This window comes from Leucoraja erinacea, unplaced genomic scaffold, assembly GCF_028641065.1.
Source record: "Leucoraja erinacea ecotype New England unplaced genomic scaffold, Leri_hhj_1 Leri_202S, whole genome shotgun sequence".
In the NCBI taxonomy this organism is placed as follows: Eukaryota; Metazoa; Chordata; class Chondrichthyes; order Rajiformes; family Rajidae; genus Leucoraja; species Leucoraja erinaceus.
Window position 1 is genome coordinate 115,154 of NW_026576103.1, and position 16,002 is coordinate 131,155.

At 55.0% G+C, this 16,002-nt stretch overlaps 1 protein-coding gene across 2 annotated transcripts in view; it reads right to left on the bottom strand.

Moving 5' to 3' along the window:
- Window positions 1–15,801, bottom strand: part of LOC129716287 (G-protein coupled receptor 83-like) — a 41,116-nt gene extending 25,315 nt beyond the window's left edge. The window contains exons 1-3 of one of the 2 annotated variants that reach the window (XM_055666159.1): window positions 15,463–15,801; window positions 8,578–9,705; window positions 3,519–3,644 (exon numbers count right to left, since the gene is read on the bottom strand). In XM_055666159.1, coding sequence (XP_055522134.1) covers window positions 3,519–3,644; window positions 8,578–8,829 — 378 coding nt within the window. In that variant the 5' untranslated portion in view covers window positions 8,830–9,705; window positions 15,463–15,801. The remainder of the gene's footprint in view (window positions 1–3,518; window positions 3,645–8,577; window positions 9,706–15,462) is intronic. The other variant, XM_055666160.1, reaches the window with a different exon arrangement.
- Between the last annotated feature and the right edge of the window lie 201 nt (window positions 15,802–16,002).

The following is a 16,002-nucleotide window of genomic DNA, read 5'->3' on the forward strand; positions in this document are numbered from 1 at the left end:
TGATGCCAGGATTTGGTGTGGGTGATGAGTCAGGCGGCTGCGTTCTGGACCAGTTGGAGTCGGTTGATGTAGGTGGAGCTGATGCCCAGGAGAAGTGAGTTGCAGTAGTCCAGTCGGGAGGAGATGAAGGCATGGATGAGTCTTTCAGCAGCGGGAGGTGTGAGAGAGGGTCTGAGTTTGGCAATGTTGCGGAGATGAAAGAAGGTTTTAATGACATGGCGGATGTGAGGCTCAAGGGAGAGGGTGGAATCAAAGATCACACCAAGGTTGTGGGCCTGGGAAGATGGGGAGACAGTGGTGCCGTCGATGGTGAGAGTGGGGTTATTGATTTTGCTGAGTGTGGATTTGGAGCCTATGAGGAGGAATTCTGTCTTATCGCTGTTGAGTTTGAGGAAATTATGTTGCATCCAGGTTTTTATAGCTGACAAACAGGAGTTGATATGGGAGAGGAGGGGGTTTGTGGGGGGATTTGGTGCTGAGGTAGATCTGGGTGTCATCGGCGTAACAGTGGAAGTCCAGGTTGAAGTGGCGGAGTATCTGACCAAGGGGGAGGATGTAGATGATGAAGAGAAGGGGGCCGAGTACGGAGCCTTGGGGAACGCCTTGAGTGACTGTGGCTGTAGCAGAGGTGTGGTTGTGGAGAGAGATGAAGTGGGATCTGTTGGAAAGGTAGGAACGGAGCCAGCTGAGTGCAGAGCCTTCAATGCCGAGGTCTTTGAGTCTGGTGAGCAGAATGTTATGGTTCACGGTATCGAAGGCTGTGCTCAGGTCGAGGAGGATGAGGATGTTGAGGGAACCAGTGTCAGCAGAGGTGAGGAGGTCGTTGAGGACTTTGAGAGCAGTTTCTGTGCTATGGAGGGGGCGAAAGCCAGATTGGAGGGGTTCAAGTAGGTTATACGCAAGGAGGTGGGAATGAAGTTGTGACGCAACGATACGCTCCAGGGTTTCTGAAAGAAAGGGGAGGTTTGAGATTGGGCGGTAGTTAATGAGAGAGGAGGGATCAAGACCAGGTTTCTTTAAGATTTGTGTGACAGCAGCAGTTTTGAAAGCGGAGGGGACAATTCCTTGGGACAATGAGGAGTTGAAGAGATTAGTGAGGTAGGGGCAGAGAACAGGGAGGCAGGACTTCAACAGGGGAGTGGGGAGAGGGTCGAGGGAGCAGGTAGTGGGTTTAGAAGAGCAGATGAGTTTGGAGATTTCAATAGGGGTCAAACTGGGAGAAGAAGCAGTGTGGAGGAGGGATAAGGAGGTCAGTGGAGATGTTGAAAGGAGGGGCCTTGGTAGGTGGTGGAGTAGATGCTGGGGAGTCGGGTACAGGGGATAAAGATTGATAGATGGTGCTGATTTTATCAGCGAAAAAGTGGAGGAATGAGTTGCAGAGATCCGGAGTTGAGGTAGGGAGAGTGTTGGCTCGAGGCTTGAGGAGGTTGCCCACTGTGGAGAAGAGGGTTCTGTGGTTTAGGCAGGGATTGGTGAATATGGAGGAGAGGTAGGCAGATTTTGGCAGCAATGAGGGCATCTTTGTAATCAGTGAGGTGGAGTTTGTAAGCTTCAAGGTGGACTGTGAGAGATGATTTCTTTGTGATTCGTTTAAGTCGGCGACCAGTCTGTTTCAGTTTACGAAGTGCAGGTGTGCACCAGGATGAAGATGAGTTGAAAGTTACAGTTCTTGTTTTGAGGGGGGCCAGAGTGTTGAGGGAGTTAGAAAAGGTGGAGTTGAGATGGTTTGTGAGATCATCAGGTGAGATATGGGTTGAGTCCAGGGGGAGAGTGGTGGAGAGCAGGTCAGAGAGATGGTGGGGATCAATGGATTTTAGATTACGGAAGGTGATTTATCGGAGGAAGCGGGGGCGAGGTGTCGGAGAAGGGATGGTGAACCGTAAAAGCTTATGATCAGAGAGGGGGAAGAGGCAAGGATGGAGGTCGAGTACCGGTTGATTTGTGGAGCAGACCAGGTCAAGGGTGTGACTTTATCATGGGTGGGGAAGGTGACGTGCTGAGTGAGAGAGAAGTTGTCCAGTAAAAAGGTGAATTCAGATGCGAGCTTGCAGGTGGGGGAGTCCATGTGGATATTTTAGTCACCAAGTAGCAGCAGACGGGGGAGAGGGGTGAGGCAAGTGTGAGGAGTTCAGTCAAGTCAGATAGGAAGGAGAGATTTGGTTTAGGTGGCCGGTAAATGAGGATGACTGTCATGGAGGAAAGGGCTTTGAAGGCGAGGAATTCAAATGATGCTACTGGGGGTAAGGTGAGTTCAGTGATATGAAATTTCTGGTTGAAAATAACAGCGAGGACACCTCCATGGCGGGAGGGGCGGGGTTTGGAGATGTAATTAAATCCAGGTGGGGGATGCTTGATTGAGAGAGAAGAAGTCATTGGTTTGTTGCCAGGTTTCAGTGAGCAGAAGGAAGTCCAGGGTGTTGTCAAGGATTAGTTCATGGAAGGCAAGGGCTTTGTTGTTGAGCAACCTGGTGTTGAGGAGGGCAAAGTTGGCATTGTGAGAGGGTGGAGGGATGGGGGCAGGCTGGAGAGATCTGAAGTTATCCCAGTTGACAGTGTGTGTAGTCAGCTGGGATGGGGGTGACGCAGTTGAGGGGGGGCAGAGCGTGGTAGTGAGCAGATGGATGGAATGTCCATGGTTGAAGTAAGCAAGCTTGCGTCGAGAGCCTCTGTGGATGAAACGGGGTCGATGTAGAAGTCTAAGCTGTTTAATGACTTGGATGCAGGATGGGATGTGTTTGTTGAAGAAACCAGTCATTTGCAAAGTTGAATATTTGAGCATGATGAGGAGCCCGAGCAGCTGCAGGAAGCAGCAGCAGAGAGTTTGTCTCTGATGGTGAGGGTGCAGAGTGGTGTCCAGCAGAGAAGTTGAAGAGTGGTGTTCAGCAGTGCAGGTGCAGAGAGGTTGTCCAGCAGAGCGGGTGCAGGTGGAGAGAGTATCCAGCGGTGAGGGAGCAGAGAGGTTGTCTCTGATGGTGAGGGTGCAGCGAGGTGTCGAGCAGTGAGGGAGCAAAGAGGTTGTCCAGCAGTGCAGATGCAGTGAGGTGTCCAGCATTGAGGGAGCAGATAGGTTGTCCAGCAGAGCAGGTGTAGAGGTAGTCCAGCGATGAGGGTGCAGAGAGTATCCAGACCTTGTCCGGGATGGAAATATACTGCAGTTAGCAGTTGAAGCAATAGAAGCCGACTCGCTGTAAGGGACCATTGTCAATTTGAATCTCCCACTGTTGCCATTTTCTCCCGAAGTTAGATGTGGCCCTTGTGGCTAAAGGGATCAGGGGGTATGGAGAGAAGGCAGGTACAGGATACTGAGTTGTGATCAGCCATGATCATATTGAATGGCGGTGCAGGCTCGAAGGGCTGAATGGCCTACTCCTGCACCTATTGTCTATGTTTCTATGAGATTGGTTCTTGATGATGCTGCTGGCCTTGCTGAAGCAGCGTGAGGTATAAATGGAGTCAATGGAAGGGAGGATGGTTTGAGTGTGTGTGTGTGTGTGTGTACACAAAGGGGGAGACCATACCTGATACTGATCCAGTGTTATCGCCATCAGAGTGAGTGTCAAGACGTAGGGAGAACAATACTGGGAGAACCAGCTGACGTGGCACATGGTCGATCCAAAGACCCAGTTACTGCTTACAAACCGTACCTGTGGAACATAAACCCAGTCAAAGGGTGGCCAGTTGTAGATCAAACCAGGCGAGGTTCTACGCAGGAGTCACTGGGATAGGCTGCGCAGGACAAGGGACTGGAGCCACTTACACGTAAGGCCGTGGAGACATGGTCATGCATCACAGCTTGGTTTGGGAACAGCTCTATCCAAGACTGCAAGAAAGTGCAGCAAATTGTGGACGCAGCCCATACCATCATACAAAGCAACCTCCCTTCTATTGACTCCATTTTTACCTCACGTTGCCTCGGCAAGGACAGCAGCATCATCAGGCAAATGTTATACATTTGTGAAGATGCTCACCTCCAGATTCAGGGACAGTTTCTTCACAGCTGTTATCAGGCACCAGAATCATCCTCCCACAACTAGAGAGCAGTCCTGAACTACTATCTACCTCATTGGTGACGCTCGGATTATCCTTGATCGCACTTTCCTGGCTTTTCCTTGCACTAAATGTCATCTTCTGATCATGCATCTGTGCACTAGAAATCAGGGGCCTCCAAAGTTTTCAGCATGAGGGACACATTATATTTTTGGCACATTTTTGCGGGCCGTAGGAAAACACACACACGCACACAGACACACACAGACACACACACACACGCACACCCACACACGCACACACACAGACACACCCACACACCGACACACACACACACACACACACCGACGCACACGCGCACACACCGACTCACACGCACACATACACACCCACACACACACACACACGCACACACATACACACCCACACGCACACACACCGACGCACACGCACACACGCACACAAACACACACGGGAGAGAGGGGGGACAGGGGTGGAGAGAGGGGGAATAGGGGGGAGAAGGGGAAGGGGAGAGGAGGAAGGGGGTGAGAGGGAAGGGGAGAGCGGGGAGATGGGGGGGAGAAAGGGGATGGAATGGAGGGGAGAGGGGTAGGGGGAGAGGGGGGAGGGGTAGGGGGTAGGGGGAGATGGGGGTGCAGGAGGTGAGGGAAGGGGAAGAGAGAGGGGGTGAGAGACGGGCAGAGGGGGGTGAGAGAACGGGGAGATAGAGGGGGAGACGGGGGGAGGGAGGGGGGGAGATAGGGGTGGAGAGAAGGGGAGAGAAAGGGGGGTAGAGCGGGAGAGAGGGGAAGAGTGAGGGGAAAGATGAGGGGGAGAGAGGGGGGAGGTAGAGAGACAGGGAGAGAGAGATCGAGGATGGGGGAGAAAGGGAGTAGAGAGAGAGAGAGGGGGAGAGGAGAGGGGGGGAGAGAGAGTGGTGGGAGGAGAGGGGGACCAGATAGGGGGAAAGAGGAGGTGAGGGAGAGGGCAGAGGGAGTGGGTAGTGGGGAGAGATAGGTAAAGAGGTTGTGAGGAGGGAAAGAGAGAGGGTGGTAAAGGGGGCGGGAGAGAGGGGAAGATAGCAGGGAGAGAGAGGGGGGAGGGAGAGGGGATGGGGGGGAGAGAGGGGGGAGTAGGAGGGAACATAGGGAGGGAAAGGGGAAGAGTGAGGGGGCAGAGTGAGGTTGAGAGGGGGAAGAGAGGGCGAAGAGGGGGAGGGAGGGGGAGAGAGAGGGAGGAGAGGGGAGGGAAAGAAAGGGGGGAATGATGAGGGGGGGAGCGGGGAACGAGAGGGGGAGAGAGGGGTGAACAGAGAGAGAGGGGGAGTGAGATACATGCGGAATGACAGTGTGGGAGAGGGGGTGAGGGGGGAGGGGGGGGGAGAGGAGGGGGGGGGAGGGGGGGGAGGGGGTGAGAGGGGGAGAGAGGGGGGGGAGTGGGGAAAAAGAGGGGATAGTGGGAATGAGAGAGGGGGGGAACAGGCAGGGGAGAGAGGGAGGGTTAGAGCGGGAAGCAGGGGAGGTAGAGTAGAGAGGGTGGTAGAGGGGGTAACAGAGGGGGAAGAGGGGTGGGAGAGAGGGGGGTGAGAGGGGGAGGGGAGGGGGGGAGAGAGTGAGGGGAGAGTAGAGAGTGTGTTGGGGAGAGGCGGAAAGACTGGAGAGGGAGACGGAGAGAGAGTGACAGGGGAGAGGAGAGAGAGAGAAATATGGGAGAGGGGGGAAAGGGGGGGGAGGGGGAAGGGGTGGGGGGAGGAGGGGGTAGAGGTTGGGGAGCTGGGAGGGGGGGGAGAGGGGGGGGGAGAGAGGGAGAGAGAGGGGGAGAGGGGGGAGAGGGGGGGTGGAGAGAAGGGGGGGGAGAGGGGGGAGAGAGAGGCGGAGGGGGAGGAGAGCAGAGAGACAGAGGGGGGAGAGAGGGGGGGCAAAGGGGGAGAGAGAGTGGGGAAGGGGGGGGGGGGGGGAGAGGGAGGAGGGACGGGGGTGGAGAGAGGGGAGTGAGGGGGGAAAAAAAGGGGAAGGTGGTGAGAGAAGGGGAGAGTGAGGGGGGAGAGGGGGAGAGAGGGGGTGGAAAGAGGGGGGGAGGGTGGAGAGAGGGGGAGGGGGGGATATAGGGGGGAGGGGGAGGGAGAGGGGGGGGTAGGAATGGAAGAGGGGGGGGGGAGAGGTGAGAGGGGTGGAGGCAGAGAGGGAAGAGGGGGAGAGAGAGCGGAGAGAGGAGAGGAGGGGGCGAGACCGGGGAGAGGAGGGAGGCAAGAGGGGGGAGAGGAGGGAGGGAGGGGGGGGAGAGGAGGGGGGGAGGGGGGAGAGGGGGTAGATGGGAGAGAGGGGGTGGAGAGAGGAGGGGGGGGGGGAGGGAGGGAGATAGGGGTGGGAGGGGGGGGGGAGAGAGAGAGGGGGGGGAGGAGGAGAGGGGGGGGTGGAGGGGGGGAGAGAGGGAGGGGGAGAGAGGGGGAAGAGGAGGGAGAGGGAGGGGAAAAGGGGAGAGGGGGGGGGAGGAGAGGAGAGATGGGTGAGAGGGGGGGAGAGGAGAGAGGGGGAAGAGAGGGGAGGGAGAGAGGGGGTAGGGGAGAGAGGGGGAGAGAAGGAGAGGGGGGGGGGGGGGGGAGAGGAGAGGGGGAGGGGGAGAGGGTAGGAGGGGGAGGGAGGGAGGAGGGAGAGGAGGGGGAGGGGGGAAGAAGAGGGGGGTAGAGGAGAGGGGGGTGGGAGAGAGGGGGGGGAGGGGGGGAGAGAGAGGGAGGAGGAGGGGGATGGGGGAGGGGAGGGAGAGGGGGGAGAGGGGGGGGGAGGAGAAGGGAGAGGGGGGGAAGAGAGGGGAGAGAGGGGAGGGGAGGAGGGAGGGGGGGAGAGGGGGAGGGGGGGGAGGGGAGGGGGGGGTGGGGGGGGGGGGGAGAGGGGAGAGAGGGGGAGAGAGGGAAGGGGGGAGAGAGGGGGGGAGAGAAAAGGGGGGGGGAGGGGGGGGGGGGGGGGGAGGAGGGGGGGGGGGAGAGGGGGGGGGGGGAGAGAGGGGAGGAGAGGGGGAGAGGGGGGAGGTGAGAAGGTGAGTGAGGGGAGAGAGAGAGGGGGAGGAGAGGGGGGAGGAGAGGGGAGGAGAGGGGGAGGGGGTGGGGAGAGGAGAGGGTGGAGAGGGGGGGGGAATTTAGGAAGGGGGAGAGGAGGGAGAGGGGGGGAGGGGAGGGGGGGGGGGGGAGAGGGGGGTACAGGGATGGTGGGGGAGAGAGGGGAACAGTGGATAAAGAGAGGGGTAGAGAGGGAAGGGGAGAAGGGGGGTAGAGAGGGTGGTGGAGGGGGGAGAGAGGGGGGGAGCAGAGAGGGGGAAAGGAAGAGGAGGGGGAGAGGGGGGGAGGTGGGAGGGGGGAAGAGAGGGGGAGAGGAGGGGAGAGGGGGGAGGGAGGAGGGGGAGGGAGGGGGGGAGAGGGGGGAGAGAGGGGGGACAGAGGGGGGCAGAGAGGGAGGAGGGAGAGAGACATGAGGAAGGACGGAGAGAGAGAGGGAGAGAGCTGTGGAGGAATAAAGACTTTGAAAGGAAAAAAAAGAGAGAGATCGAGTGTGGGGGGAGAGGGGGGGGAGGAGGGGGAGAGGGGGGGGGGGGGGTAGAGAGAGGGGGGAGGGGAGAGAGAGAGCGGGGAGAGAGGGAGGTAGGAGAGAGGAGAGAGGGGAGGGGGAGAGGGGGAGAGGGGAAAGGAGGAGAGAGGGGGGTAGAGAGAGAGAGGGGGGAGAGGGGGGGGAGAGAGAGGGGGAGAGGGGGAGAGAGGGGGAGAGAGAGGGGGAGAGAGAGAGACAGAGAGAGGAAGGGGGGGACAGAGAGAGGGGAGGGAGAGAGGGGAGGGAGGGAGGGGAGAGAGGGGGGGGAGAGTGGAGAGATGGGGAGAGAGAGGGGAGGGGGCAGGAGAGAGGGGGAAAGAGAGGAGGGAGAGAGGGGGGACTGAGGGGGGGGGGAGAGAGGGGGAGAGGGAGAGGGGAGAGAGGGCGAGGGGAGAGAGTGAGGGGAGAGGGGAGAGAGGAGAGAGAGGGAGGGAGGAGAGAGGAGAGGGGGGAGAGGAGGGACTGAGGGAGGGAGGGGGGGGATAGAGGTGGGCGGGGAGGGGGGCTGCAGGGGGGACCGGGGGGGAGGACAGAGGGGGGAGAGAGAGAGATGGGAGGGGGAAGAGAGGAGGAGGATGAGGGGGAGAGAGAGGTGGAAGAGAGAGGGGGAGAGAGAGGGATGAAATAGAGGGGAGAGAAGGCAGGAGAGAGAGGGAGAGAGGAAGGGTATGGAGAGGGGTAGAGAGAGAGACAGAGAGGGGCAGAGAGAGGGGGAGAGAGATGGGGAGAGAGACATGCGGAGAGAGGAGCAGTGAGGGGGCAGAGAGGGAGAGAGAGGGGGCAGAGAGGGGGAGAGAGGGGGCAGAGAGTTTGAAGATCTTGCTGTGGGTCAGATCAAATCTTGTGGCGGCTCGGATGTGGCCCGCCGACCATAGTCTGGAGACCCCTGCCTTATAAATGATCAATCTTTCCCTCCCAACCCCGTCTCACTACCTTCTCTCCAATATCAACACAGCATAACACGCGGTGCAGTAATTAAACCTCCGCTCATGAAAAAGGTACAAAGTCTTACCAGGGCAAAAGTACTGTTGACGAGTGTCAACAGCATATCCACCGCGACAATGTTGAGAATGAAGAGGTGTGAGTTCCTCATTGATCTCCAGTTCTTCAAGACTGTGTAACATACTAGGAGGTTGCTGAAGAGTGAGAGGCTAATGATGATGGTATAAGCCACGGCAAACAGAACCTTAATGGCGAGGTTCTGGGTCTCGAAGCGTTGTATGACCGGCAGCAGCAACTCCGGGAGACTGTCGCCGTTTGACATTGTCAAGAAGCTTCGACCTGGCCAAGAGGCTGCGATGTAACAATGTTCCCTCGTCTGGTTCTGCTTTTATTCCATTCACAGTGAGAAGTATTATCACCTCATGACCAATGACGTGACAGCCACCCACAAGGCGGGTTTCACCCCCCGTCATTCTGCCCGTCAGTCTCCGGGTGGGTGGGATTGAAGGTGAGATCAATTCTCGGATGGGATTGAGGGAACCGGACTGTCCCAAGTGAAATTGTAAAGTTCGGGCAGACTCTTGGGTGGAATCCAAGGGTCCCGTTATTTCATGGGTGAACTTAGTTTCAGTCAATGTCCTATTGAAATTGGAAGATCCAGTCAATCTCCACGTGAAATTGGAAGCAGTGTTTGGGTGGAGTTAGAGGTCTTGTCGGTTTCCCAGTGAAAGCAGAGATCCGCTCAAACTCCAGGTGAACTTGTGAAGTTCTGGTCAGTTTGCGATGCGATTGAAATTGCAAGGTACGCTCAGTAGTGGGTGTTTGATGAGTTTGAGTCTGTGCGGCTCCAGTCTCAGTGTTTGCGAGAGATACCGGCATCCTAATGTATTCTTCACAAACGGAGAGACTGGGAGGGGAGGGGAGGGGAGGGGAGGGGTACATAGAGTTCGGGGAAAGAGGTGTAAGGGAGGGCGTTGTGGTGTGTCGGCATCCCTGTGGGTAGGAAGGGAATAGAGGGGCCGAGAGAGTGTGAAGTAACTCAGCGGGCCAGGCAGCATCTCTGGAGAAGTTCATCAGTGCATAAGTAATAGAAGCAGAATTCGGCCATTCGGCCCATCAAGTAGAGTTGCTGCGTCAGAGACCCGGGATCTATCAAGGCAACGGGTGATATCTGTGTGGAGTTTGTACGATCTTTCAGCTGAAAAGGAAATGGAGGGAGGGAGAGATGAAGGGGAGAGAAGTCGGGGAGGGGTGGGGGGGATGGTGAACGAGGGAGGGTAGCAGGGAGGGAGAGGGAGGGAGAGAATGGGGACAGAATGTTTCAGTTTGCACAGATGAGGGGCGAGGGGGGGCGGGACCTAATTGAAACTTACCAAATATTGAAAAGCCTGGATAGAGTAGATGTGGATGTTTCCACGTGGGAGAGTCTAGAACCAAGGCGACCACGGTGGCGCAGCGGTAGTTGCAGCCCCGGTGACTCTCCGGGTGTTGTCTGTACTTCTCCCAGTGACCGAGTGGGGTTTCTCTGAGATTCTCCGTTTCGTCCCACACTCCAAAGATGTGGTATGTAGGTGTATGGTGCATGTGTAAACTTGTCCCTAGTGTGTGTGTGTGTGTGTGTGTGTGTGTGTAGGGTAGTGATAATGTGCGGACTCGTTGGGCCGAATGGCCTGTTTCCGCGCTGTATCTCTAAACTCAACTGAAGAGAGAGCAGAGCCTCAGAGTATGATGTACCTTTAGAAAGGAGATGAGGAGGACTTTCTTTAGTCAGCGGATGGTGAATCTGTGGAATTCATTGCCACATAAGGCTGTGGAAGCCGGCAATAGATATTTTATGGCGGAGGCTGACAGATACTTGATGTGTAAGGGTGCAGAGGTTATGGGGAGAAGGCAGGAGAATGAGGTTGAGAGGGCAGTTAGATCAGCCATAATAGTATGATGGATTAGACTCGATGGGCCGAATGGTCTACCTCTGCTCCTATGACTTATCAACATATGAATTGGTGGAAGGGAGAAAAGAGGTGGTCTTGGAAAGAATGCAAAGACTCACCATGTGTGGAGCGCTGGATCTGAGAAGCTGAGAAGGACATGGGCCAAATGCGAGCTGATGGGCCCAGCTCATTTAAATATCTTGGTGGACATAGATATGGGACCGAAGGGCCTGTTTCCGTGGTTTGACACTTTGACTACCCAACCTCCACCCCCAAATCACACCTGACAAACACCATGGCAAAGAGCGCTGCACTCCCTCCCTCAGGACTGCAATGGGACCTTCGGTATAGAGGGTAAGGTGACGTGCCTCAACCACAGTTTGCTGACATTATGAGATCAATGGGCAGCAGGAAAAGGACATTTCAGCCCCTATAATAAAACGCCACTTCAAACCTCCCCCACTCACACTCTTTCTGTCTCTTCCTCACCGTCTCCTCCCGCAACTCTCTCTGCCTTACTCCCATTCTCTCATTCCCTCTCTTCCCTCCTCTCTCTCCACTTCCTTCTCTTCACCCTCCCCTCCTTATCTCTCTCACCTTCTTCCCCCCTCTGAGAGGGAGTGAATATTCAAAGAAAAACATTACTTAGTTTATTTTACTTTAGAGATATTGCGAGGAAACAGGCCCTTCGGCCCACTGAGTGCCCAGACTGTGCCGACCAGCGATCACCCCGCACACTAGCACCATCCTACACACACTCGGGACAATTTACAATCTTTACTGAAGCCAATTAACCATCAAACTGGCACGTCTTTGGAATGTGGGAGAAAACTGGAGAACCTGGAGAAAACCCCCACAGTCACTGGGAGAACGTGTAAACTCCGTACAGACAGCACCCGTAGTCAGGATCGAACCCGGGTCACTGTCACTGTGAGGCAGCAACTCTACCGCTGCTTCACTGTGGTGAACTATACTCAACAGCGCACGGTGGAACGCAACGACACGGCACGGTGGCGCAGCGGTAGAGCTACTGCCTTACTGCGCCACAGACACGGGTACAATCCAAACATTCTCTAGTGTGCAGTCTACAAACTAAATAGTTATGTCTTAAAATTGATAAATATTGCCAAATACAGCATAATTGAATCTGTGTGTGTGTGTGTGTGTGTGTGTGTGAGAGTGTGTGTGTGTGTGTGTGTGAGTGTGTGTATGTGTGAGTGTGTGTGTGTGTGTGTGTGTATGTGTCAGTATGTGTGTGTGTGTGTGTGTGTGTGTATGTGTGAGTGTGTGTGTGTGTGTCTGTGTGTCTGTGTCTCTGTGTCTGTGTCTCTGTGTGTGTATGTCTGTATATGTGTGTGTGTGTGTGTGTATTATGTGCAGTGTTACTGTGTGTGTGTGTGTATGTGTGTGTGAGTGTGAGTGTGTGTGTATATGTGTGAGTGTGTGTGTGTATGTGTTAGTGTGTGTGTGTGTGTGTGTGTGTATATGTGTGAGTGTTACTGTGTGTGTGTGTATATGTGTGTGTGTGTGTGTGTGTATTATGTGCAGTGTTACTGTGTGTGTGTGTGCTTGTGTATGAGTCTGTGTGTGTACATGTGTGAGTGTGTCTATGTGTGTGTATGTGTGTGAGTATGTGTGTGAGTGTGTGCATGTGTCTCTGTGTGTATGTGTGTGTGAGTATGTGCGGGTGTGTGACTGCGGGTAAGTGTCTGAACTATATGTAGTGCGTCTGTGCGTAGGTGTCATGTCTGTGTGTAATGCATGTAGTTCTTCAGACTGAGAGTCAGGGGAAATGGAGTTGAGAGATATAGATGGTGATATAGGGAGATATAGAGCAAATGAATGAAAGATATGCAAAAGAGTAAAGATGATAAAATAAACCAGCCATTGTTAGCTGTTCGCTAGGTGAGGGTGAGAACGAGAGGCTGATATGACTTAGATGAGGGAGGGATAGAGAGAGAGGGAATGCATAGGTTACTTGAAGTTAGAGAAATCAATATTCAAGCTCCCCAAGTGAAATATAAGATGCTGTTCCTCCAATTTGAGTGGAGCCTCACTCGCAATGGGCTGAAAGGTCAGTGTGGGAATGGGATGGGGAATTAAAGTGTTTGGAAACCGAGAGATCAGGCCGGTCCAGGCAGGCAGACAGACTTTTTTGATGCTTTTTTTGGTTAGTTTAGAGATACCGAGCGGAAACAGGCACTTTGGGCCACAGATTCATCGGTTCATAAGTGATAGGAGCAGAATTAGCCCATTCGGTCCATTAAAGAGAATGTCACAGCAGTCGTCCAAGAAGACTTTACTAATGGGCTTGTAGGTTAATCGGTTTCTGTAAATTGTCCCTGGTGAGTATGATAGAACTAGTAAACAAGGTGATTGCTGGTCGGTGTGGATTAGAGTGATGGTGTCTGTTACCACACTGTATCTCTAAACTAACCTAAAATAAACCAGTGCATGAATGATGGTGGCAACGACTTGGTGGGCTGAAGGGCCTGTTGCTATGCTGTGTCTCTAAACTAAACTAATCTAGTGTATGAGGTGACCGTTGGTCAGCACAGACTCAGATGGCAGACGGGCCTGTTTCCACAATGTATCTGTAAACTAAACTAAAGTAACACCGCAGCATAACCAAGGACGATTTGCACCCTGGCCTCTACTCCCCTCTCCCATCAGGCAAAAGGTATAGAAGTGTTTAAAATGCACACCTCCAGATTCAGAGACAGTTTCTTCCCAGCTGTTATCAGGCAACTGAATCATCCTACCGTAAGCAGAGAGCGGTGTTGAACTACTATCTGCCTCATTGATGACCCTCGTGCTATCCTTGAATGGACTTTGCTGGCTTTACCTTGCATTAAACGTTATTCACTTATCATTTATCTGTCCACTGTAAATGGTGACAGGATAGCACGTAACAGAAGCTTTTCACTGTACCTCGGTACACGTAACAATAAACTGAACAGAACGGCCCTGTATCATGCAAATTGCAAGCATCCTCACGACCCACTTATTCCATTTCAGTCGATGATTTACAGAGCAAGACTCCACAAGGGTGAAGCCTTTGTGCATTTTTCACCATTTTTCTAGACTGTTCATCCCTTACCTGTCCCCCTCCCCACCTTTGATCCATTGAAGTACATCACGTTCAGAAATGATAGGAACAGATTTACGCCATTCTGCTTATCAGGTCTTTCCCCCTCAAATCCATTCCCCTGCCTTCGCCTCATAAACTCCTGACACCCTCACTAATCACAAATCTGTCAATCTCCACTTTAAAACGACCCATTGACTTGGTCTCCACATCCATAGAGACAGACAGACAGACAGACAGACAGACAGACAGACAGACAGACAGACGACCCAGGTTGGATCCTGACCACGGCTGCTGTCTGCACGGAGTTTCCCAGTTCTCCCCTTGATCTGCGTGAGTTTTCTCCGAGATATTCCGTTTCTCCCACATTCCAAAGATGTACAGGTTTGTAGGTTAATTGGTTTGGCGTGAAATGTAAAAAAGAAATCCCTCTTATGTGCAGGGTTGTGTTAGTGTGTGGAGGTCGGCACGGACTCAGTGTACATATATCCCCTACGAGAGAGAGAGGGACAAAGAGAAACCGGTCAGTTTACACATATCCCCCCTGGGAGAGAGAGGGGGGGGGGGTGAGACACCCATCAGTGTGAGGATAATCTTGTGGGAGGGGGGCAGTGAGAGACACCGGCCAGTTTACACATATCCCCCCTGGGAGGGGGACTGAGGGACACCGGCCAGTTTACTCATCCCCCCCCTGAGAGGGAGTGAGAGACACCGGCCAGTTTACACATATCCCCCCTGAGAGGGGGAGTGAGAGAGACACCGGCCAGTTTACACATATCCCCCGTGAGAGGGGGAGTGAGAGACACCGGCCAGTTTACACATATCCCCCCTGAGAGGGACTGAGAGACACCGGCCAGTTTACACATATCCCCCCCCTGAGAGGGGGAGAGAGAGACACGGCCAGACACATATCCCGGCCAGTTTACACCAGTTACACACATATCCCCCTGGGAGGGGGAGTGAGAGACACCGGCCAGTTTACACATATCCCCCCCCCTGAGAGGGGGAGTGAGAGACACCGGCCAGTTTACACATATCCCCCCCGAGAGGGAGGGGGAGAGAGAGACACCGGCCGGTTTACACACATCCCCCCAGAGAGGGGTTTACACCCCCCGAGAGAGAGAGAGACACCGGCCAGTTTACACATATCCCCCCCCTGAGAGAGGGGGAGTGAGAGACACGGCCAGTTTACACATATATCCCCCCTGAGAGGGGGGACTGAGAGACACCGGGAGGGTTTACACACATATCCCCCCTGAGAGGGGGGGAGTGAGAGACACCGGCCAGTTTACACATATCCCCCCCTGGGAGAGAGGGAGACACGGCCAGACACATCCCCCCCGGCCCGGCCAGTTTACACATATCCCCCCTGAGAGGGGGGAGTGAGAGACACCGGCCAGTTTACACATATCCCCCCTGAGAGGGGGAGTGAGAGACACCGGCCAGTTTACACATATCCCCCCTGAGAGGGGGACTGAGAGACACCGGCCAGTTTACACATATCCCCCCTGAGAGGGGGAGTGAGAGACACCGGCCAGTTTACACATATCCCCCCTGAGAGGGGGAGTGAGAGACACCGGCCAGTTTACACATATCCCCCCTGAGAGGGGGAGTGAGAGACACCGGCCAGTTTACACATATCCCCCCTGAGAGGGGGAGTGAGAGACACCGGCCAGTTTACACATATCCCCCCTGGGAGAGATTGAGAGACACCGGCCAGATTACACATATCCCCCCCCCCCCTGAGAGGGGGAGTGAGAGACACCGGCCAGTTTACACATATCCCCCCTGAGAGGGAGTGAGAGACACCGGCCAGTTTACACATATCCCCCCTGAGAGGGGGATTGAGAGACACCGGCCAGTTTACACATATCTGGCTGGGAGGAAGGTATCGAGGGAGACCCATCAATATACACTTGTCCCTGGTCTTGCTCACCTTAGTTTGAAGAGACAGTGAGCTACAGTCAGCACCCAGCAGTTGCAGAGGCTGGATCCACCACACACGTGTGTCTTCACCTTCTGCACACTGACTTGCCAGAGTCAGTCTCCCGGTCGCGAGTCGCTGCCTCTGATGATCTGCCGTTTCAGTCTTTTCTGCCGTCGTAGAGGGATCTCTCCCCGACCTGGAAACACAAACCACATTGGCAGCTCCAGTCTACAGTCCGCTCGGCCCTTTGTCCGCCTGCCAGCCCCTTCCGACTCTCCCAGACTCTGAGACAAAGGGGTTGTAGGTTCGAGACAACCTGTCACCTCACCCTCTCTCACCTCACCCTCTCACCTCACCCCCTCTCACCTCACCCGCGCTCTCCTCACCCTCTCTCTCCTCACCCCCTCTCACCTCACCCCCTCTCACCTCACCCCCTCTCACCTCACCCCCTCTCACCTCGCCCCCTCTCACCTCACCCCCTCTCACCTCACCCTCTCTCACCTCACCCTCTCACGTTTTATCTCTCTCTCACCCTCTCTCTCTCCTCTC